The sequence below is a fragment of the Typopeltis vanoorti genome, chromosome 25, assembly GCF_054136105.1.
Source record: "Typopeltis vanoorti isolate ZY-2024b chromosome 25, IOZ_Tvanoo_1.0, whole genome shotgun sequence".
In the NCBI taxonomy this organism is placed as follows: domain Eukaryota; kingdom Metazoa; phylum Arthropoda; class Arachnida; order Uropygi; family Thelyphonidae; genus Typopeltis; species Typopeltis vanoorti.
Window position 1 is genome coordinate 76,243,712 of NC_143573.1, and position 25,720 is coordinate 76,269,431.

The 25,720-nt window shown below is 35.6% G+C and overlaps 1 protein-coding gene and 1 long non-coding RNA gene across 2 annotated transcripts in view; one reads left to right on the top strand and one right to left on the bottom strand.

Moving 5' to 3' along the window:
* The window catches only part of LOC150092860 (uncharacterized), a 235,404-nt gene that overhangs the window by 1,852 nt on the left and 207,832 nt on the right, over positions 1-25,720 (bottom strand). Inside the window, exon 2 of the long non-coding RNA XR_016550518.1 lies at positions 24,370-24,485. This is a non-coding gene — a long non-coding RNA (uncharacterized LOC150092860). The remainder of the gene's footprint in view (positions 1-24,369; positions 24,486-25,720) is intronic.
* Positions 1-25,720, top strand: part of LOC150092861 (tetratricopeptide repeat protein 17-like) — a 43,025-nt gene that overhangs the window by 1,803 nt on the left and 15,502 nt on the right. The window contains exons 2-4 of the mRNA XM_090414649.1: positions 1,257-1,351; positions 4,112-4,392; positions 24,341-24,494. Of these exons, the coding sequence (XP_090270775.1) occupies positions 4,121-4,392; positions 24,341-24,494 (426 nt within the window). The 5' untranslated portion in view covers positions 1,257-1,351; positions 4,112-4,120. The remainder of the gene's footprint in view (positions 1-1,256; positions 1,352-4,111; positions 4,393-24,340; positions 24,495-25,720) is intronic.

Below are 25,720 nucleotides of genomic sequence, written 5' to 3' on the forward strand. Positions count from 1 at the left end.
CGAATAAAACGCCTGATAATAACTGGTGATATTAATAAAAATTTCGTCTACTGCTTCAAGATTAGCAATTGTTTTCATTTGCTTCATCACATGGTGGTATTTGACAAATTGAAATACTGCGCTTTGTCTTTTTTGAAATAGACGACTTTTGCGCATCGCCTTCACTCCTCTCTCTCTCTCTCTCTCTCTCTCTCTCTCTCTCTCTCTCTCTAAACCAGCGTTCTTTTTCGTGAAAAATGTTTTGTACGTGGGCGCACGCGTATGTGTGTGTGTGTGTGTGTGTGTGTGTGTGGTGCGGGAAGATTAGATGTCTGAAATGTAATGTTGATTAGCATTACCTAAAAAAAGTATAAAAACGTAGCGCATGTCATAAAGAGTGCGTGTTATCTGACAGGTTATAAAATACTGAGAGTACAGCCATCTATTGACCAGTTATGAAACTATTGGGCGCTATCTTTCTGAAAATGTTCATGTTGATCCTTTAATCATGCATCGACACAATAGATCAAATTTGCATATACTCTTCAGTATATTTTGGTGCACACCAGGGGCAGCGCCACTTTATCGCAGTTGTGAGGACCACACGAAATTTGATATATTCTATTCATGAAGCTATTGATTAGATAGCCAGTTGTTTCTCTTATTAAAACTTATATTTCGCTATATGGTAAAATAGTTTATTTTGACTAGGACGAATGTGACATATGCTGAAAACAGCACCTTGAACATTATCACAAAATGATTTTCATATTATTTGGTTGCAAATTACGTATTTAAGAACGAAGAAAGAATTTTTCAAAATTAGCACACCACTCTCAAAAAATCTCCAGATTTTAATTTAAAATAAATGCAAACAAATATAAAGAAATGGGGGAAAAAAGCATGTAAAAAAGTAAACAGCATCATGAAGTGATATCATCGCTCTGATTTTTGATGACCTAAAGTGGCTTGCAAAAAAATTCAATAATTGTGATTTAGGTTGAGAAACATCAAACAGGGCCAGCGCCTTTTTTATCGTAGTTGCGAGAACAACACGATATTCAACCTTCGATTGGTAAGATCTGAGTTGAAAATCTGTCTAGGACGATGAAGTTTATAAGACTTATAGTTATTTGGAATTGCAACTGACTTCAGTTGCAATTCCAAATAACTAATTCATTGCTTCAACTGTTTTTGCCTTTATATGAATTATTACATTTAGTGCTATTTTTTTTTATAAAAGTGATTGAATTGGAACAATTTGGCTATTGTTGCAGATTCTGACGAAGAAGATAAGTCACCCCATTCAGGGTGGATCGCAAGTTTTGATCCCACTGAAGATCCTCCGAGGCTCTTGGTAACCCACGGTCATGTAAGTTCAAAATGTCAACTTATTTCAATTTTTTTTTTTTTAAGTACCATTGGTTTATTCCTTGATTTTTTTCAGGTATTTATTCACCGACATCGCAGCATTTGTGAATAAGATTAACAGCCCCATGATAGCATTTAATGGGTTAGTAGAGAGTCAATTACTTGGCCTTTAGAGGACATTGAGCAATAAGGGGAGGATGTTACGCGTGCACTGTAAAAATTTGAAACGTTTTGAAGTGTAAAGAATCAGTGGTATTCGGAACTTCGACATGCCTTGAAATTAAATGACTTAAAAACGCAAATTTTTAAGTTCATTTTTGATTAGAATTACACTTATCTGACAGCACTAATTGAAACTACCTCAGAGGGCGCGTCTCCATACCTTTGGAGACGCATCCTCTTGAAGAGTTTTTCAAGTTGAGTTATGTAGTTTTATTCGCAGTTGGACAGACATATGAGAGTAATGTCATGAAAATATAACATTACTAATAATATATAATCACAAATAAAAATTTTATTCAAAAATGAAGACAGAGGAATGCTTGAACATCTTTGTAATATCAGCAGGAAAGAGATCTTTGATAATGTTCATGACTTCTTCTACTGGTATTCGTGAACAAGGATATTACGTCTAGACTGGCCATCATGTCTGTTTGTGTTATCTTCACGTTTTTGAGTTTGTCCACAAAGTGTTGAGAATTTTTTATGTAGGATTCTGTTTGTCTAATTTTTCCCTTAAGTAAGTTCGCTAGGTGCTTAGCCAATAGGTAAGTGGGGGAGGACCTGCCATCCACAATCGGACGAAGTGGCACTTCTTCCTTATGCACTCTAGGCGTCCCATACAGTCTAGGAGTAATGGGATGTGAGGATTTAAGTTTTCGTTTTAGTTCTTCAGGCCAAGAATTCATGTTACGGATCAGGAAGTTTGTCTCATTGTGGTTCTTCATGGTAGGATCTTTGTTGAGGATTTTGTACGTGGAACTGTCTGATAGTAAGTCGTTTATCTTCTTGAAATAGTCTTTTGAGTTTAGGATGACGGTGGCATTCCCCTTGTCTGCTTTAGTTATTATTATTTCTTTGTTTTTCCTCAAGTTCCGAATAGCTTTCCTATCATATGGAGTGGTATTCAGTTTTGGTTGTTTTGCTGTTGCTAGGATGATCGTGCTTTGGAATCTAATATCGCTGGCTACAACTTGTAGTGGTTGGTAGAGACTTTTTTCAATTTCACACATAAAGTCCATTTTAGGAATGTAATTTGGAATGATTGAAAAGTTAAAACCTTTCTTTAGTATATCTGATTCATGTTTCGAAAGGCAGTGATTCGACATGTTGAAAATCACTTTCTTATCTGGAAGGCCTTTGTGTGTCTGGTATTTTTTCTTGTAAAGTTCTTCAAATTTTCTAATTTGTTTGGCTTTATTTAACTGAAAGCTCTGTTCTATCATGTATTCTATTCCAGATCGTGTAATCTAGACTATTAGAAATGTCATCAAAATAGTTCGGCAATTAACATCACTTATATTCAATTCTTACCTGATGTGTTGGATTCTTTCTCTGAGTAGTGCCAATGAAGTCCTTTGGTAAATTCTTTCGGCTTGTATCAATTGAATATGTCCTTTGATGATAAGGAATTTAGCGATGATAGAGAAATCCCTACACCTTTTTAGGAATGTTAAATGGTTCAATAGCTTGGCCTTTCGGCATTTTTCCTTTTCTAGGCACCGCTTTGTGTTTCATTAGACTATTTAAATTATACATGTTTTTGGTCGTAAAATGTTACAAAATATAAGACTTATTGTTAAACTGACCATAGATTTTTAATTCGTACGTATGTTCGTACAATATTGCCTACCGGTTTCGTATGTAACTGACTAGCTTTCTCAAGGCTTGCACAGCACAAAAAAAAAAAAAAAAATGGTAAATGCAAAAAAGGTTTAAGAATACAAAAAAACGTTAGTACCTGTTAGGTAGCTAAGGTAACACGTTCGCGTGACATTTCTACTCAGTATCATGAACACGCGTTACATGCAAACGCGTAATATGATTATTCGCGTACTGTAGTTCTGTTCAACTGAGGGAATTAATTAGATTTTTCCAAGTATCGTTCAGTATGGCCCCTTGATTTCTGTTTAGGTTGCTGCCTGTACGTAGCACTACTGCTGCTTCTTTAAATAATCGATGTCTGTAATCTTCGTCTACGTAGGGCATAGAGCTGTTATTCCAGTCTATAGTGTGGTTCGAAGTAAGTTGAAAAGTGATGTGCTTACCCGGAGGTGATCGTTCCGTTGTGATTTACATCGCCAACATGTTCTTTCTGTCTTATTTCCAGGCTTCTCGAAGTTTGTCCAATGTAGGAAAGACCGCACGTGCATGGAATATTATACACACCTGGATATTTATAAAATGGAACACTGTCTTTATCAAAGATCGAAATCTTCTTATTTCACCAATTATGAAAATACCAAATGGATTTCAAGGATCATAACAATTTTAAATTTCCATTAAATAAATAGAAATATCAATACGATGAGATTTGGTTCCATTATTAGATAAGAAATTCTCTTTATCCGACATAATAGGAGTGATAGGTAAAAAAAAAGTATTCTTCTGTCACTGTTCGCAAATGCAAAAATTATCTTTAAAATTGCAGTGGTTTTCGACTCGTTTTAAATTGAAAATGCTTTTTTTAATTATCTCATTACTCTTTACCCATTATCCATGCTATGAATCAAAGCCTTATTCTCCAATTTGTCATTTCTAGAATGCAGAAATGCACATAAAACTAGCCAAGAAGGAGAAGAATTTTGATAAAAGAAAACGATTTCAAGCAATTGAAGATTATAATCAAGAAAACCAAGACGAAGACGCACTGGTGTTTCTTAAGGACCAAATAGAAGACGACACACTAGTAGACATTCCTATAGAAGCATCCGTGAAGTTTCAACTTCCTCGTCCAACTCTTTCCGAATGTGTCAGGGCACGCAAGTTTGACATGAAGAACATACCCAGCACTTGGATCTCATTTAGCGATAGAAATATACGGTAAGCAACGTCGTTGTTCTTACAAAAGAAAAAATAAATTACCGGATGGGAAGGAATGAAGATAAAAAAAAATCTGCATATTATTATTACGTTAATAGCAATTGAGACTAAAATATCCTGAATTCTTAACATATATTAGGCACTGATGCTTGTCTAATTGATTGTTTAGATCAGCGTTTCTCAAACTTTTCCTACGAAGGAACACTTCACAAATCCCGAAATTTTAACGGAACACCTTGGTTAGAATCGAGTATCATCAGTCTCGCATTCAATGTAAAGTTAAGCGCACACTATCGCCACAGCAGGCTGTATCACATCGCAAAAATCAAACAGCGCACACTACAAGCGTTCCGGGCCGCATCGCATCGCATCGCATTGACCTTGCTTGTGACCGCACGTTTCCTAGAATAGATACTCCCGTACTTCACTCGCGCTGGGAGGTGTGGACAACCGCGAGGGGCTGTTAGCCAGCAACTGAGTCAAGGACAGCGTGCGCTGGCCTTAATAGCACAATCCACACGCAAAGTGAGGAGCGCCTGATTTTCGAACATGTTTGAACTTGTCGCAGCATTTAAAACCATTCCAGGCTCATATTAATTTTGATAATTTTTCACGAAACACTTATTCACTTTCCGCGGAACATAGTTTGGGAAACGTTGGTTTAGATAATACCAGCTAAAATTGGGTTTCTGGTTTAGGATACCAAAAAGGAAACCTAATTTAGATTGAAGTTAATTAATATCGTTACCTCCGACAATCCTATTTTGCAAGGTCCTATTTACTCAAAGTAGATCGTAATCACTCTTACATCGCTATTTGCCTAAAGCTGGAACATTTAAACATAGTGCTATCCGAAAAACCATTGGTCTGTCGTAACAAAAAAAAAAAAAAAAAAAAAAAAGTTAGTGTATTTCGAAACATTCAAGGGATAAGAAAAATTAAATGAATATTTAATTATTCCATTACAAAAATTATTTGAATAGTCGCAGTATTTGAATACTATCGATGCGCCACTTTTATTTGAGACATTCAATAAGTCAGGAATTGCGAAATTCGAGCCTCTGCAATTTGAAAGATAACAACGGAAAGACACAGGCAAAGATTTCGATTTAAAGCATTAAATCGAACTAATAAGCTTGAAGTTGAAAACAGCGAAAAAACAGCGTTTTAGTTCATCTTCATCATAGATTATAAAACACACGTTTTATAATCTATTCTAGGTTATAAAACGTGTTTTGTGGAACTATTGTAATATTCATTTTGTTATCATTTTGATATATGATGTTCTTAGAATATTAGTAATATTCTAAGTAATATTTTTAGCAGTATCTTCACACAGAAATGGGTGCTTCGTGGATCAGAGATTTGAACAAAAACAAAAAAGGAGCAGTATCATCTCTTGTTTTACTTCTTTTGCAATCGGAACGAAATTTTGAAACCTCCTTTAATCTTTAAATTAAAATCAAGCGCGCACTCCTTGGTATTTGCATTACTGACTGGCTTACTACCGCACTAATTATTAATGATATTTGGGAAGTTTCCTTAAAGTTTCTTCAAGGTATCATTGAGACGCTTATTTTCTTTCTTCCTTCGAGTAAGTAAAAGCACATGAAAGTAAAATTCGCTGTACGACTGGTTTTCGCAAACTGATGTTCGAATATAAGTCGTCTATTTTACATTTGGAATGACCATACGAAATCATTTGGAGCTGTGTTAGTGAGTTCTCTCCCTCAGCCGATCCCTGACTTATTTTGAATGCTCTCCTGCATTCCATTTCTCACACATTCGTCATAACAAAAGAATTAGTAAGTCGCAGTATTTGAATACTATGGATGCGTCACTTTTATTCGGAAAATTCAATAAGTCAGGAATTGTGAAATTCGAGCCTCTGCAATTTGAAAGATAACAACGGAAAGACCTGGATTCCCATGCAGAGATGACAGGGTTTTCTTCCTACCACACAGGCAAACGAACAGGAGAACACACGCAGTTAACAAACATACACTGGCCACACAGTCCTCGGCCGTATTGAAGTATTAAATCGAACTAATAAACTTAAAGTTGAAAACAGTGAAAAACGGTGTTTTAGTTCAACAAAACGCCGTTCTGGTTCTTCTCGTCCAACACCCCTGCAGGTTAGAAATCCTGAACCGAGTTCGACTAAATTCGGAACATAGTTATTTCTTGCGTCGTTCATTCTCTAGTAAGAATTTCTGTCTGATCAGACAAAAATGCGGTTGGTGGATTCTTTGCAGGCGTTTCTACAAATCACATCATTCAACCCATGTTGACCACATTTGAAATACGAATGTTTCTAACATCACCTAAGATCAGTTGTGAAATTCTGCTCAATCGGAATAAAGTGAAGGGATTGTAGAGGAGCCATTTCCTTCGTAGATATCTCTACAAATAGCATTGTTCAACCGATTTTAATCTAATTTAGAATTTACTTTCAGCCTAATCGGATTAAGAGAGAGAGAAAGTTAGGGAGTGGGAAGTCAAATTCCCTACAGACACTTCCATGCATATAAGCGTCTTCAACCAATGGACTGTACTTGTTTTTTTAAGTAGTTGAAGGTTCCCCTGACAGTTTCATACAGCTGGACCGAAGCGAGAAAGGGAATATAGACATCCGCTCGAGGTGACAGACAGACATGAAGCAGTGCAATATGCAAGTGTGCAACGCCTGGTATAAAAGTGCGTTGATGAAAGCGGAACGACACTCAAGAATAGAAATGCCGCTTGCTAAAGTATGGAATGCTTGTGAATGATAGAGAGGCGTACAGGAATCGTGTAAAAACCATACTCTGACGTTAAGACGATATTCCACAGCTGGAGCCAGTATTTCTTCAAGATCTCGATGGTGTCCACGCTGGCCTACGTTCAAGCACTTCCATTTCTAAGGAGAAGCTCTTGCAGTCGCTGTTGCATGCGGAGGAGCAGTGTGGAAACCGCCACAAAAATGGCGTCTTCCATGCAAAAGTCAAATATATAATGCACAACATGCCGTGTCCTGTCTCACTGAGGTACAAAAGAATAGCGGACCCGGAATGCCATGAAATCTGAAACTGCTGTTTTGTTGTAATCGGAATGATGGTGCAGCCAACAGACTACGGAGCAAATATCTTACGTCTGTTAATCTTACATCTTATACGCAAATATCTTACGTCTGTTAATCTTACATCTTATACGCAAATATCTTACGTCTGCGCTGCAGGATGAAAAATCCCTCAGGAGGATCAACATCTCTCTCCCTCCTGAAATCGGCTAACTCATCCACAGATGAAAAAACCTTTTTAAAAGTTCATCGGGTCTCAAAAGGGATTCAAACCCAGGCCTTCCTACCAAAAGTCATCCTCAACACTGACTCTGAAACTGCAATTAAGAAACAGCTGCGAATGGATCGCCTTCTTTATTCATGTTATAAAATGAAGCATAAAGTGAAGGCGCAGTGAAGACATCACGCACCACAAACTCCATTAATATTGTAAACAACAGTGGAACTGCGCGACGGACAGTGCCGCATTACGCTAATAGCTCGCATCTCACTGACGTGCAGATGCTGCGCGCATAGCAATATGACACTGTGGTAAACACAGTGATGCTAGCGCCCTCCTAAGTGCTACAAGAAGGATTTTTATTATTATTTTTTTACAAAATAAGAGAATTGTATGGGATTGTTGATGATAAAATTAAATATTACAAACAAATATAAATAAATTAATAAATATATTTATATATCGAGAAAAATTGGGGGTGCTGCAGTTCCGTAGTGCCTATGCACGAGCCGCCACTGGATTGCACAGTGTCAAACGATATAGGCAGAGCCGGCGCTAGGGTCTTTGCCGCCCGCATGCAATTTCTATCTAAGCGCCCCTGTAACGATCCGGACGTGTGTGGTTCTTTTAAGATAATAAAAATTTTAATTATTTGCAATTTCTTAAATAAATTCTTAGTAACTTGTAAATATTTTTTTATAATTTTTATTAGTGGAACTATCTTTTAGGAAAATAAAAGAAATTTAACTCAAGATAGATGAGAAAATAAGAAACTAATTCAGAAATAATTAGAACATCTAATATAAGTATTCGAAAAATAAAACCTTCACAGAATAACAGAAAATAAATTAAATTACATAAATATACTTGAATTTTTTTTTTTAATTTTAGGGTTTTTGATTTCATATTCATAAAATTAGAAATAATGGTCTTAAACGTCTAATTCCGCACAGCCAAACTAACAATCCTTTTTTGTGACATACTTGTTCTTAAGTAGGTTTTAATCAATTTCAACTTGGAAAAGGAACGTTCACCGCTCGCTACACTAACAGGTAAGGTTAATAGTATTCTTAAAGCAATTGATAAGTTAGGGAAATATAAATTATTGGACACAATAAAATTAAGAATATCGAAAGGGTTTTTAATATTTAAATTATCCTTCTGAAAAATATCCCGGAAAGCACATAACTCGTCATATAGTTCTATTGCATTTACGTCTTTGTTGTCGCCGTCCTTCAAGAGAATCTCTAAATCGTCACAATTTTTTCGTAAATCTTCGTTATTAATTTGTAGTAATCTGTGCAAGAAATTGAAATTATCATAATATGTTTTTAGTTGTTCAAAACGTTCTATTAACGAACACATTGCAACGTCTAGAAGTGTATAAAATACATTCACTCTAAATTTATCTTCTGGCGATTGTGGCGTTTCGTCATGAAGCTCGTAGTCAAATTGCCGTGTCTTCTTTCGTCGTCAAACTTCCGTACCAGTTTTAAATTCTTGTTCCCCATCCACCTCCTCACTCAGTTCTTTTGCCGTTTTTAGAACTTACTCTTGTAAGAATATTTTTAAGTTTTCGATAGATTCTAAAGCAAGTGTAATGTTCATATTTTTGTCTTGATTTTTTACTCACAGGGTTTATTCTATTAAGTAAATCATGCCAAGTTATAAGAGAGCAAATAAATTTGTAGTCCTTAATTTAGCACATAATGTTTGTGCTTCATGTTGAGTTTCTTTATTAAAATTTTCATTATTTAAAATTTCAAAAAGTGCATCGTAAATTTCTCCTAACTAATATCGTAGAGGGCGGATTGCATTAATTTTACTTTCCCATGCGTTTTTGATGGCTGTTTCAATGTTAAATTTTTTACGAACTTTAAAAGGATTGCCCAACATTTGTAAGAGAATGAAAAGAAATTGTATATTTCTTGAATAATTGCAAAGAAACTAATTGTATCTGCATTCACTTTGGCTGCATCGTTAATGATTAAATTTAGAGTATGAGTAGCACGTGGCATGCAAAAAGCTAGAGGATTTTTGTTCAAAAGCAAATTTTGGAGCCCATATTTGCCCCATTGTCGTACCCTTGACCTCGCATGTCTTCAATGGGAATGTTCCATTTTTCCAGTTGTTCCATTTGCACAAAAACCACGTCCTGTGGAATCTGATATATCTGCAAAACCTAAAACGTTTTCCCTGATCTTGACAATTCCATTGTCACAGGAAACAATGCGAATAATAATGGTCATTTGTTCTGTTTTACTTGCATCAGGTGTGCAGTCTAAAATGATGGAATAATGTTTAGATTTTCGAATTGATAATAAAATTGTATCCCTGATTGCGTTACTTAAAGTTTCCAATATTTCATTTTGACTGTCTTTACTCAAATAGTGTACTCTATTGTTTCATTGTAGGGCCCTTTCAACATGATTTTTCATAACGGGATCAAACTTCTCAAACAGTTCGACTAATTTTAAAAAATTGCCGTTATTCCTATCATATAATTTATCAGATGATCCGCGAAAAACTAAATTTTGGCTACCAAGGAATTTTATAATTTCAATCAAGCATTCTTAAACACTCATCCAATGTTTCTTTTCCATTTCATACATGCTTTGAGTCTGGCAATCAATAGTAGTTTTGTTTTTTAACTTTTATCAACTTCCTTCCATTTTAAGAATTTTTCATGTGAGTTAAACTAGTCTCATGTCTATGTAAAGTTGTACTTACATTTCTCCAATCGTTATAACCTTCTACAAGACTACTTGATTCGGTAGGTGCGAAAGGTTTGCAACAAAAGCAAAAAACAGAATTTAAAGTTTCGGAATAAATGAGCCATGTTCTTGGCACGAGCTCCCGTTTTCCATTTTTCTATTATAATACGTGTCGCCGAATTTACGACTATATGTATCTCTGGGATATATTATATATTTCTTTTGAACAGGCCCCATTTCAATTAAAACAACTCGTAATTTTTCATCGATATTTTCACATTCACCTGGATCTTCTAAATTTACAGACTAACAATGAAAATTAACAATGAAATATTTACAATTAAATAATTTTTACTGTGGTTACGTGTGTTTCTTTTAATTAACAATGTGTTAGTTTCGTGGTCAACTACAACTAAATTTTCTCCTAACTGTTTTTCACTTAAATCCTGCGTCTTGTTATCTTGTTCAATAGTACCTTCATGCAAACTGGATGGTGTGCACGGTTCTTAACCTCTGATTTCTGATGTATTGAGTTGGTTACAATCTGCATCAGAATATTTTAACAAATTTATTAAGAGCCCTAGTTTGTTTCTTAACATCTGCTTCTCTCGCAGCATGACGCTTACGATTTTGTGCACCGGATAACTTTTTTAAAAATTTTTGATTATATTTCTATTTTTATACCCACAAGAAATTATTACACAACACCACACAGAGACGTAATAATAGTGTGCACTGCGCTAATGTCAGTAGCCTACTGAGATGCGTGCCATATGACTGGTTAACAAGCAACAAATCTTTTGTACGAAAATTCGTTTATGCACACAAAAACCGTTCACCATTTCACTTTAGATAGACTGCAGTATACAAAACATTCTGCAGGCAAGCATTTAGCCTGGTCTCGCTGCAAAATTGTAAACAGCCGGCTGATCAAAGAGGCGGCAATATACAATTTTTTTAAATTTTTATTCGGTGTATCCGACCTTATTTATTTTAATATTGATCATTCTATGAATTTTTCGTTTTTATGATAAAAATTTTGTTTCTTAAAAATAAACTTACGAACCGTGTCCCAGCGGTGGTACCCCCTTCGTGGCGACGCTCGCATGCTCTGCATGGTCGCTTCCGCCGGCCCTGGATATAGGATTATTTTTATTGACCGTTCGATGCCCAATTATTCTCAATACCATACGCAGAGGAATATTCTGAAGTGCTGCCAACTAGAACGATGTTCCCAGCATATTTTTTCAACCTTCCAACCCTCGCAAAAGATGAAGGAAAGAAAGATGGCCTAGTTCTATAAGCGCGTATGAGTGGATTTTATTCTCTCTTTATGGACTGAATACTGCCGTTCGGATTGTAGCTACCGTTCAGCTACCCTCAAAACAGCGACCCGTGCATAATAGGATTAGCTGCTTCCCTCCCAACTGCTACCACTGGAAACCTAATTCAATGGAAGCGTTGCTTCTAGGAACAAGCAGCAAAACTGTAAGTACATTTTCTTGAACTTTGTACATTAGAAAAGTTCAATAGGAGGATATAATATTACAACTTTGAGTAATATTAAAATGGCGGCACGGTACGAATTAGAATTCGAAAAAGCCCTAGATTTGCTGCGTAACGTAGCCAAAGTAAGCGACAATTTAAGGAATGATTTACAAAAGGACATCCTAACCGCAGTAAGTGAATTAACAAAGATTTTCAACAAAATGAAAACGAAACTAAAGTATCGATAGAACAACAGACTAATACAAACAACCAGGGACAGCCTAACTTAGCTCAGCCTACTCAGCTATACCCGCAAGTGCTTAAAAACAACGCTAAAAATAAAGATGAATCCGAAAACAATCCTTGCTCTAAATTAATAGTCAAACCGATAGCTGAACTAAACAGCGAAGAAACCAAAAATCTTATAAAAGAAAAAATAGACCCAAGAAAAATAAAAATCGGAATCACAAAAACGAAAAGCATTAATAAAGGAGGAGTGTTAATTGAATCAAAAGAAAAGGCCGATATGGACTTGCTACGTAACGAAATATCTAAGGAAGGCAAAGACACGTTAGTAGCAAATCCCAGTAAGAAACACCTTCCAAGGCTGATAATATATGATATTCCCAGTGAAATAGATACGAACAACGCAATAGACTCAATCCGCATGCAGAACGAAGAACTCTTCATCGGCGACACAAAGAGGACACAGAAATTTACCATGACAAATATAAAAATGAATAAAAGAAACTTGATTATAGAAGTCGATCCAATGGTGAGGACCAAACTGCTGAAAACCGGTGTCAGAATCCTATGGAGAATTTGCCATTGCGCAGACTACGTAAGCGTTCTGAGATGCTTAACTGCAATAAATTTTACCATCATACACAACATTGCAGGGGAAAAACCACCTGTCCATTCTGTTCTAAAGAACATAAGTCAGCGAGTGCCCACGAAATAAGTCCGAGATGAATTGCATAAATTGCCAAAATCACAACAAGCATGCCAAAACCAAAAACGACACCAAACACATGGCATTAAGCAAAGACTGCCCGACATACAACTACCACAAACAGCTCAAAATTCAAAACATAGATTATGGAAAGCAATAATAAAGCTTGTAGAAACAGCACTACTTCCCTGGCATGTCTTCAAATAAATCTACAACGCTCTATCAAGGCTGTCAATAACTTAACAGAACTCATAAATAGGAAAAATACAGGACTGGCATTAATACAAGAACCCTACAACATCAACAACAAAATATGCGGCTTTCCAAGTAATTTTAAAATATTTTCCAAAGGATCTGAAAGAAAGAGAGCTGCAATACTCGTAGTCAACCCTGAAGTCGAAGCAATATTAATTTCTCAGCACAGCAACAGGACTCGGTACTCATTGAAATTACGTACAGAGGAATTAAAACTTTCGCTGCGAGTATGTATCTCGACTATCACACAGACATAAAACACGACTTAGAAAAAAAAATGAGCAACATTGTGGATTTTACCATCAACCACGGCTTAATTATGGGAATACATAGCAACGCCCATTCGGTATTATGGTTTAACGAGAGCACAAACAGTGGAGGTAAAAATTTGGAAGAGTTCATAGCATCAAATTCCCTACACATACTAAACGACGACTGTAACACTCCATCATCCGAAAATACCAGAGGAAGCAGCTTCGTCGATCTAACAATGGTAAACAGCGCTATTTTACCCCGCGTTTCTGAATACGAAGAAGAGGAAAGCTGTTCTGATCATCGCATATTAAGTTTCATCGTCAGTAACAAAAATTTAAACGGAATAGACAACAAAAACCACCGCATTAACATCAAATACTTCACCAATAAAACCAACCTAGAGAAATTTATAAAAGCATTAAAAAGATAATTTTCACTCTTAATCTCAGTACATCACTTTAATGCGAACAGCGAAAAACAGCTCAGCTTAGACAAAAACCTCGCCATCGGCACAAAGCGATATAGACTTCCTTGTTTCTGCACTTTCATCAGGACTGAAAAAATCCAGCGATCAAACACTCAGAACAACCAAGAAGCTAAACATCGATGGAAGAAAATCAGTACCGTGGTGGAACGATGAACTAACAGTCCTAAGAAAACGTGTTAACGCACTCAGACGATTATACCAAAGAACATACAATAACCAAGATTTAATAAATAGCAGAAGACAGAACTACTATACAAAGCCAAATACAGCTATCAGTCCAAAATTACAAACGCGAAAACAGAATCATGGAAAAAATTTTGCACAGTTTCAACCATATCGAATCGTTGGAATTGCATATATAAATTAGCAGCAAACAAGAACAAGACAACACGTACGCTATCAACTATCAAGAAAACAGACGGCACCTACACTAAAAATTTAGCAGAAACTGCAGCTATCATGATGGAGAAGTTTATTCCCGATGACGATGAATCAACAGATGAAGAAATCCACAAACCGTACAGACAAAGAATGGAAATAGATATCGACTTTCCTGACGACGTCTCATTTGCAACTAATGAAATCGAGTCAATATTAAGATCGATGAATCCAAGAAAAACTCCTGGAGAAGACGGAATAAGCAGCGACATACTCTTAACAGCGTTTCTCGAATTCCCCGAATTCATAACAACAGTTCACAACAAATGACTAAAAAGAGGACGACTTCCTTCAATATGGAAACACTCAAAAATTATACCTATAATCAAACCAGGAAAAGAAACATCCGACGAAATTAACAAATACAGACCAATCAGCCTCATAAACGTTGCCAGTAAGGTACTAGAAAAACTTCTAATAAACCGAATAATGCACCACGTCTACTCAAGAAACTTATTAAGCAGCAATCAATACGTATTTAGACCTCAGTTCAGCACAGTAGACGCAATTATGGAAGTGAAAGAGTTCGCAGAACGCAGTCTACAGCAAAAAAAAAAAAAAAAAGACGTACTACTGATCTCGCTCGATGTACAAGGAGCCTTCGATGCTGCTTGGTGGCCAGCCATAATCAATCAATTAATAGTTTTAAAATGCCCTAAAAACTTACTCAGCCTTACAAAAAATTATTTTTTAGACAGAAGAGCAACTATGACACTAAAAACCACAAGTGTAACGAAAAACGTCAAACGAGGCTGTCCCCAAGGTTCCTGCTGTGGGCCAGGTTTCTAGAACATCCAGTAGACTCGCTTTTAAGACTCCCTGTCACCACTGAAACAAAAGTCATAGCCTTCGCCGATGATAATGATTCGGGGTCGCGACGACTTACAGTTAGAAGTAACGGCCAACGAAGAACTCTTTAAAATTGCAGAGTGGGCACGCGCGAGAAGAAAGTGACCTTCAATAGCACCAAGTCTAAAGTGCTCCACATCTCACGAAAAAAATCAAAACAACCTGTAACAGTCTTCCTAAACGGAGAAGCTCTCGAGGTAGCCAGTGAGCTAAAATACCTAGGAGGAACAATAGACGAAAAATTCACCTTCAATAAGCACATCTCATATGTTGCCGAAAAAAGCTTACAAACAGTAAACCTTCTAGCTAAGTCGGCAAGGATTAAGTGGGATTAGGCCAACGAACGCTGAAAACGATATATACCGGTGCTATACTACCACTGATATCCTATGCTGCACATGCCTGGAAACATACACTAAAATCAAAGATAAACTGACAAAAACTAAATAGAGTTCAACTCCTTATAGCCATACGCATAATCAAAGAAACACAGGACAATATCTTTCGAGGCAGCTTGCATTATTGCAGCTGTAACACCGACCTGCCTGAAAATACAAGAATTATTTCTTATATATGACGTCACTTCATGAAGATATATCGAAAGTTACAACATCGATCCAAATAGCTACGAACGTCCGCTTCACTACAGTAAGTGGCCTCACCCAGCAAAGAGAACAGATATTAAGGAGAAGGAAAGCTCTGAAATTGACGAATTCCAAATATACACTGACGGAAGCAAAACCAAAAGGAACGTCGGTTGTTCGTTCACTGCATACAGCAGACAGTCCATTATACAAGAACGCTGCTCTAGACTGCATCCTTCCTCTCTGTTCCAACAACCAAGCAGAACAACTTGCTATAGTTCAGTCACTCACATATCTCCAGGAATTAGAACTCAACACCTCTCAGGAAAAGACAGCAACAATCTACAGCGATAGTAGAAGCACTATAGACGGCATAAAAAACCAGAACAACCATATTGCATTGATAGAACAGACAAGAAATCTGGTTCGAAATCTCAATCTAGAGGGATGGGGAATCAAGTTCTGCTGGGTGAAAGCGCATACTGGAATAGCAGGAAACGAGAGAGCGGATCAGTTGGCTAAAGAAGCAGCTAGAAACAAGTTACCAGAAATTCTCGAAATCGGCAATAAAAACACTTGCAGAAGAGAAAAGCCTAGACATGTGGGAAGAAGAATGGAAAACATCAAAACGCGGATCAACAACAAAAGAATTCTTTCCTAGCATCAGAAACAGACTCCGGCTGAAAAAACACGTCATTTCTCCAGGTTTAGCCACTCTACTAACGGGACACGGAAAACTAAGCCACTACCTTCACAGATTCCATATCCTGGAATCACCATCGTGAATTTGCAGTCCACACCTTCAACAGACTGTTGACCACATACTTTACGACTGTCAGCTCCATCCAGATGCCCCTAATACAACACGTCATCACTTCCGGAGACAAGTGGCCAGTGTCAAGACAGAGACTTATCAAAAACTATTACATAGAATTAACTAAATTTGCTAATAAAATCAATTTCCGTCCTTGTGATCTAACATAAATAGTGTTATTATGTGAATTATACTGTAGAGTGTTAATATATGTATATATAAAAATCTAAATGTAAATATGAAAATTGATACAAAAATATAAATAGAAATGTTAATCAGTACTTATAAGTTACATGTAATATAAACATTGTAATGCAATGGAGCATGTAGGAATAAATTACCACCTGATAGGATACTATTGGGAGGAAAACACACACACACACACACACACACACACACACACACACACACACACACACACACACACACACACACACACACACACACACACACACACACACACACACACACACACACACACACTTAAATATTCAAGTAATGAATATTTAAGTATTATGATCGGGATAACAACAGATCAAAGATACAGAAAAATATGATTTTGTTGAACATAACCACCAAAACCTGAACAAGTATTCAACATGAAGGACGCAGCGGTCTGCAATAATAATTACTGATTCGTTAATCGACTAATATCGGAGAATAAGTGGGAAAACGCGTCCCACACTACTGTTTCGGAAAATGTCTCAGTGTCATTTCAAGGATACCACAGATTTTTAAATCTGTGGTATCCTTGAAATGATATCACATTTTTTTAACTGTGTGGTTTTCTTGCGAACTTAATGTTTAATAAATCCCTAACCATAACAATCACGTATTAATTATTAAAAATAACAACCACGTATTAGTTAACTATTCACTCCTCACGTGATTCCGAATTTCGGGGTTTTGATCCCGAAAAAGAAGAAGGCCAGAAAAACACATCCAATTAACAGACAACAGTTACTGACCCCTTATTATTGCATTACATAAACAACCCGACCCAATTTATTCGAGGCTCAGAGAATCAGTGAGATCGTCACTTTTACAATTGTGTCTAAAATATCTAATATATATTAATGTATGTGTGCTAAAATATCCATTATCGGCGAACATTGGCAATAATTTTTATTTAATTTTAAACTACTTGGCTTTTTTCTGTGGTTAAAGTTCGATATCTGAATTTTCAACCCCTGTTATAAACAGTTGAAGTAATATTTTAAATGTTTGATATTTATTACTTAGAGTGCTGCCCTCTAGTAGAAAATATTTCAAATTCTATTTCCCTATTTTGTCGAAGAACTGGAGTTCTTCGCATTCTTGTTCGTGTGTTTATCTGTTTAAAGATTACAACCCATGACGTCACAATCATAAATGCGTAGTCATACTTGTGACGCCATAAATAATAGGATTTGGAAAAAAAAAAAAAAAATTTTAAGCTGACCTTGTTTAAATTGTTTTTCTTATGAGAAATGCTAAGTAAATATTACCAGGAATATTTTATGACGATAACTGAATAGAACTGGTTTTCGCCTTCATTTTCTGCTAAAGAAGAAACGAATCTATTTTCTTCTTATACACGTTAACTTGAATATAGTGGAATTCCATTGAAATATTTTACAGAAGGTCTGTAGCTGGTATGCGGATTTCTGAATTGCTTCTGTTATAAAATTCTTCAGGACGGAAAATATAACCTATCTGACATCCATTTCTACAGTTCAATGACATAAAAAAACACGTATTGATCATTTCCACGGTCGAATGAAAAGAAGGAAACACAACCGGAATGTTGTGTACAGAGTTTATTTGTGGCTTCAGCAAGCCTTTCTGTTTCGATCGATTTCCAACATTTACACGCGCGCGCGCGCGCGCGCACACACACACACACACACACACACACATACAAGCAAAACGTTTTTACAAAGAAAGTGTCAAAACACTGTTAGAAAGGTCTTTGTAACAGCTGGATAGATTATCTAGCATGTAATGTGGTTACGAGCGCTGTGTTATTACACATCGTGTCGCAAAAATGTTCAGCTACGCAAATAAATGATCGCAAATGAACATCGCAATTTTCTCCATTTAGCAGGCCGAGTGAAGGCTTATTTCCTACTTAGCGATTTAAAATCTTTACTTATAAAACACTCTGATTAAGGAAGTTAGGATTTACAATGCTTATTATCAATTTTAATGTTTATTCATAGTGTTCAACTCATACGAGAAAAAAAAAAGTCAGTGGTGTATGAGAGGGTCTAGACTACTCCCTGCTGCTAGACTCTGCTCAGCAGAGTCTATCATTTTCAAAAGACGATTTGTCATTTTGGAAAATTTCCACATTATATAGAATTTTTGTTAATGATAGATAGCTAATAATAGATAGCTAATGATAGATTAGTTAATAATAGTTAAGAAAGTTGATTTACAGAAGGTTATGTATCCCTTAGCAAAATCCGAAACTCTTAGGCGAAGCAAGTACAATGCACGCATCCCTCCCCTTAAAAAACTCTCCGTATTAATTCAAAGAGATCTGCACGATAAATTTCAGAAGCTACGTAGCGCAGTCGGTAGCATAAACGCGGCGTGGTTTTGGAAGACCTGAGGTCCAAGAGGAGAGGAATATTTGTAAGCGCTTTTCAGCTGAAGATAAGTTTGTCTTCACATTCTTCTTCTTTTTCTTCTAATGGAAACTTTTCAGGAAAAGAAAATTCTAAAAAAAAAAAAAGTGGAAATAAAATTTGCAGTTGGCAAACGTAGCTGACAATGGGTTTAATCCCATTTACATTGTCAGCTACGTTTGTCAACTGCATATCAATTTATATGCAGTTGGCAAACAAATAATCAATTTATTTACCAAAATAACGTGTATAAAAAATTGAGCTATTTGCCCCTGTAGCAGGGGACTGAGAGCTGGATTCATACGAAAGTGAAAAGATTTTTTTATTTCTCTTGAAGACGCTGGTTTTCTAATCCCATAAACAGGCAAATAGGCTAAAAGAACACACGCATTACTACATATAATACCCTAGCCCTCAGGTTCCGGCCGTAAATCAATATAACCTTAAATTTAACAGGGAAGGCGTAAATACGCAAACGAAGAATTGATGAGATAATAAATTCCAGAATAATGCATCAACAATTAGTCCACGTATTATTATTATTATTATTATTATTATTATTATTATTATTATTATTATTATTATTTTAAAACATTTTATTATGTCTCAGATAAATTGCATAATAATTATATATATATATATATATATATATATATATATAATTTATTATAAATTGCATAATAATTATATATATATATATATATATATATATATATATATATATATATATATATATATATATATATATATATATATATATATATATATATATATATATATATATATATATATATATATAACACATTACAATTGTGAATAACAGATACTTGCAAGTTAATAATATTTTTAAATAATAATTTTTTTTCTTTTTTTAATTCAATCCTTTTTTTTAATTTTTTTATTATTATTGAAATTATGATTCTATATTCTGATTGCATATTTACAACACATAATATTACATATTTACAATAGGTTTAGTTTTTTTTTTTTTTCTGTCTAATGTATTATATTCTTTCTTTGGGAGGCATTTCTGATTTCTTCCTCGAAGCTTAGCAGAGCTTATCTGAGGAACATAATAGATGGCGGTGGTTTCATGGTTATGTTTCTATACTGGTCGCAAGCCAGGTGTTGATTTTACTGTTTGTTGGTAGGTGCTTGGAAGACTACAACTGCTATTACACAGTTTAACTTTTTTTTTTTTTTTTTTTTTTTTTGTGCAAGTAGGGTTGGATTTAGTGTGTTTGTTTGTGTTCTTATAGTGATGGTTTTTGAGAGGAGGTTTGTCATAGATTGTGTGTGTGTGTGTGTGTGTGTGTGTGAGAGAGAGAGAGAGAGAGAGAGAGGGGGGGAGAGAATCAGGAATTGCTCCAATTTTCATTCTCGCTATAATATTTATATAGCGCCTGTTTCAACTCTCTGTATGTTCGTCGAACGGCAGTTTGTTTATTATGTCAGGTACGTAGAAGTTTCGGGTCGCTTTGCCGTAGTGATTGTTGTACTTATATGTTATGTAGTTTGTTGACTGTTATTTGATATGTTGTTCTGGTTGTGTGGGTTGTTCCCAGAATATCAATTTTACCATTTTATCTTGCAACCATTGTAACCTGTTAAGTCTGTAGTCTGCGCAGAATGCGTATGATGTGATTGCATATCTTAAAATGTTTTCACATAATGCTTTATAGATTAGTATTTTTATATGGGTTGGGGCAATGTCTTTTAATCTGTATAGTTTGCTTGCTATTATCCTAAGCTTGGTGTGTAGGTAGTTTGTATGGCTATTCCAACTTTGATCAGCATCGAAGTGAAGTCCGAGATAGCGTGTTGTTTTCACCTGTGTGATGGTTGTGGTTCAGCGCTTTGTGTATAGGTGGGTGAATGTCGGATAGACATGATTTGTTTCTATGGGCAGGATTTGGGGTTTTTTGAATATCATTAGATTTGTTTTTCCAGGGGGTTTATATATATGCCGTTTTCGGTTAACCAGTTAGTGATTCGGTGTTAGTGCGGTTAACCAGTTAACCAGTTAGTGACGACCTCCAATTCCGATGTGCGTTAGTTTCGTTAACAAGGTTTTGTGTGTTAGTGTGTAAAATGCTTTTGTTAGGTCAATGAATATCACTAATGTTATTCTGTTTTTATCCAATGCAGCGTTTATTAGATCTGTGAAATCTTCCAGGAGTGTTGCTGTTCATTTATTTTTTTGAAAGCCATATTGTGTTTTGGGTATGATTTGAAATTTTTCAACGTATGTGGAGAGTTTCTGATGCACGATGCGCTCCATGATTTGGTTGATTACAGACAACGTGGCGATGGGTCTGTAATTACTTATAATGTTTCTTTTTCCCTGTTTGTGTATGGGTGTGATTAATGCAGTCTTCAGTGTTTCAGGTATGCGTCCCGTTTCGAAGATTTTATTTAACAGTTTTTGTATAACTGGAAGTAGGTCGGTTGAGTGTTTCTTGATGTCTTTTGGTCTGATTCCGTCTATCCCTGGTCCTTTGTTAGGATTAATTTGTTGAATTGCCAGTGATAGTTCTTCTTTTGTTACTGTGAGGAACCACATCGACTAGGTTGCTCGTGGACCTAGTGGAGAATGTTCGTTTGTGTGAGGAAAGGTTGTTTCTTGTAGTTTTTGGACAGTTTCACGAAGTGCTGATCAAAGTTGTTTGCCAACTGTTTGAGGGATTTGGGGTCGCAGGCAAAGCTGTGTTTTATTGTTTCTGAGGCAGTGGTTCTGTGTATGTTGTCCAGCATTTCATTAATCAGGTGCCAGGTTTCCTTTATGTCATTCTGAGCTGTTGTTAATTTGTTGCTGTAATAGTTTCTTTTTGCCGTTCTAATCTGTGTTGTTAGGAGATTCCGTTTTCTTTTGTATTCAGCTCTTAAAGCAATATTGTTTGGCGACTCCTTAAGTTGTTTCCATAGGGCATCTTTTCTTTGTATGTCTGTTAATATGTTGTCTGTTATCCATGAATTTTGTTTCGTTTGGGGGCGTATTTTTATTTTTGTTAATGCTTTGTTATATTTTTTGTTAAATGCAAGTTTAAGATTAGTATATACAGCTTCAGCAGAGTCTAAAGATGCTGTCTGCATCCAGTCTGTTTTTCTGATTTCATCGTTTACTATTTTTCGTTTTTAAAATGCTATAGTACTGTTTTGTAGTCTCAGTGATTTTTATGGGTTCTGGTTCAGTGTGTAACTGTAATGCTGTGAAATAATGGTCTGCCAGTTTGCATGTTATGACGGTTGCTGTGTGGCTGTTTAGAGGGGCCCTTATATTTATATGGTCAATTCAGGATGAGGTTCTTGTATTTCCGACTATCTCTTCTCGTGTATACGACTGTATGGATGGGGTTATGTTATATGCCGATAAGAGGTCTGGTATTGTTCTGTGTTGTTATTTATGTTCCTAATGTTTATATTCATGTCTCCTATTATTATCAAGTATTCTGAGGCGCCTACTTCCGTGGCTGAAAGCCATCTGTTTAGTTCTTCTAGGAATTTTGTGGTGATTAAGTTGGGTGGTCTGTATATTGCATTTAATATCAAGTTTTCTTGTTTGATGTTTTTAATTTCGATGCATATGTTTTCTGCGTATTCTAATTTATAGTTTATTTCTGTTACTTCTAGTTTATGTTTGGTAAACATTATTATACCACCGCCTCGTTTTGTTTGTCCGCAGTGTTTGTGTTGTTGGAAGTATGGCATTTGGTAGGTGGATGCCTCTTCGTTTGTCGTAGATACTTCAGTCAGTATTAAAATGTCTATGGCGTCTATATCTTCCTTCAGATAAGCTTGCAGGGTCAGCCAGTATTTTTGAATGCTTCTGATGTTGATGTGGAGAATAGATAGTCCTTTTTTGGGGATTTTCACTTGTTTCCATTCTGTTATTGATTTCAGAATGTGGCAATTATCATGTTCCGGGATGATCACGTTTGCTTGATGGTCTGCATTCATGTTGGTTGGTGTGCTGTTCCTTCTTTATGAGTTGTCAATATTCCTTTCAATGTGGCAGTCTGTTGAGGTCTTCTACTGATTTATAATAATAATAATAATAATAGTAATAATAATAATAATAATAATAATAATAATAATAATAATAATAATAATAATATGCTGCAGAAAACTTTAAAACTGTTTCATGTTTTTACGTTTCAAGCATCACGTACAAATTTTTTAGCAATAAATTAATTTAATCACTTGTTTTCTACAATATTTTCGTGTAATTTTTCGGATTAAGAAACAAACAAAGGTAACCACTGAGTGATTTCTGAATTAGTAATTGTTATTATTCAAATTAAACTTCAACACGATGTTGATTATAACGCAGCGAGATCTCGTGTGTGAGGTTCATTGTTGCAATGCGCTGTGCAACTTCTCTCATAGCCGAATTCATTCATATGCAGGTCTTTTATATATGCTGTCCATAGTTCAAACAGTTTCGTCTTTTCTTTTATCGATATATTGGCTGACAAAGTCGATTGTGTCCCTACTCTCTACATCGGGAAGTTCGAATTCAACTGCGGCATGAGTATCTGTGAATATCTTTTGGTGATCATTTTCATCGCTCGGTGCAAGACTATCCATCTTGCTTTGTGTGGAGCTTGAAAATTTTCAAACCTTGTTTGGTCTCTAGAGGATTATCGGATTATCCAGTTCAACTACAGTGCTAATGCATTAAGTTTTAAACTTTTTAGAGGGGATTCACATAATAATAATAAGAAGAAAAAACTCGCAGGACAAAAATAAAGAAATGGCGGTTTTGAAGAGCAAGCTTGCTGAAGCCTGCTTAAATGGATTTTTTTTTTTTTTTTATGGAAACATGGCAATTTTATCCAAGATGTTAATTTGGAAATCAGAGCACATATAGTAAGTGTTAGATAATACAGAAACCTTGATTTAAAGACCAAAGATGGTAATCTATCAAGTCACGAGACGCTTCACCTATGTAATCATCACTAATGTAATATCTAACGCATTCAAAAGATGTCTCATCTTTTAATATATGGTAATATATTAATATCTATCAAAATGTATTCAGATATAAGGCTATTTGACACTTCCAGAGAACCCTGATTGATTTGCTTAATTAATTTTGTATATGTATATGCATTTAATTCAATTCTTGTTGTTCATTCGTGAAATGTCAAGATGTGCTTATGCCAGAATTTCTAATAATATCACGTGCAATTATACTTCTTCGTCTCTCATTTTCATTGCAGAGTAAGGGATTACATCGATAAAAACTTACCATGGCAGAATCTAAAGCCTGAATGTCACAGAGAATTCCCAGTAAGCATGCTGACCCTTGATCACTTGGTAGGAGTTAAGCAGCGCCATCTACTCTATTTACAGCCAGAAATGCAACTGAAAGAAGTAAATATATTTCATCAAAATGAGCAATAGTTACATAATAATATAATTCTGAAGTGAGTAACTAATATTTTCTCCAAAATTATGATGAAATTAATATTCTTTCTTATTTTCTTTCAAATTCATAACCATTTTTGTTACCTTTCGAGACTTTTTTCCGCACCTTGTTACGCTTGTGATATTTTGTCATTGTTCTGTTTGTTTATTTTCTTCTCTGTAATTATTTCCCTTGGTTTATGCCAGTGTTTAATAAGCTCTGTTATTGCAATAATACATGGAAAAGTTATTTTTTGTAAGGTGACTCCCACAGACGAAAGGCTGTTATCCTTAGTCCCGTAGATGAACTATGCGTAAGATAATCCGGGACTCCTGCTCTATAGACCAAACATGGATCAAGCCACTTCAGGCCTCCAATAAGAGGGAGGGTGGTCTCACATCGGTGATAAAATTCATCCCCACCTTTTAAACACATTCACAAACACCCAAGCTTGTGTTGTCAAAAAAAGAGCGTAGTAACAGTTAATTGAGTGTATTCTATCGCTCATCGCTAGTATCATTTCCACTATATGCCCCCCCCCTCTCTCTCTCTGAAATAACAGCGTAAATTGCGCGTATTATTACTTAATATATGAGCAGTTCCCATAATGGGAGATATTGCATATTTAGAAATTAATCTAATTATTAAAAAACAACTTTTTTTTTGCCGAAGACAAAATTCTCAAGAAATTCCAGTTCAGTTTAAGTCGTTGTAAAGAAAGAACGCAACATGATCGATTTCTTTCCGTATCACCACTGGCTAGCCTTTTGTAATGGCTCTACTTTCCGAAAGCGGTAGTTAAGTGATATCGTCTCGTCCTTCTGAGGAACAACAAATACTACGAACAGCAGGGGGGAAGACATTCGTTCCTTTTTCTTAGAAATCTCTATAGTTGTGCTTTTTTTTTTTTCACTAAAAATTCCATCAACTTATAAATTCACGCTCCTTATGAGAAGCGCATATGTGTGTCATTCATTCTGACGTCTCAATACTCCATAAGCCAATCAAATAATCAGAAAAAGAAATGGTATTAGAGAAAGGAAAGAATCGAAATTATTCCCAGAATCCTCGTCCAGATAAAGGATTCATCCTCGTCTAAGAATTCCATTCAGATCTTTTTATTGATATTTTTGAAACAAAAATGTGGGAGGCCTTATCTTTTTCAAATAAGAAATTACACCTTATCCCTCTC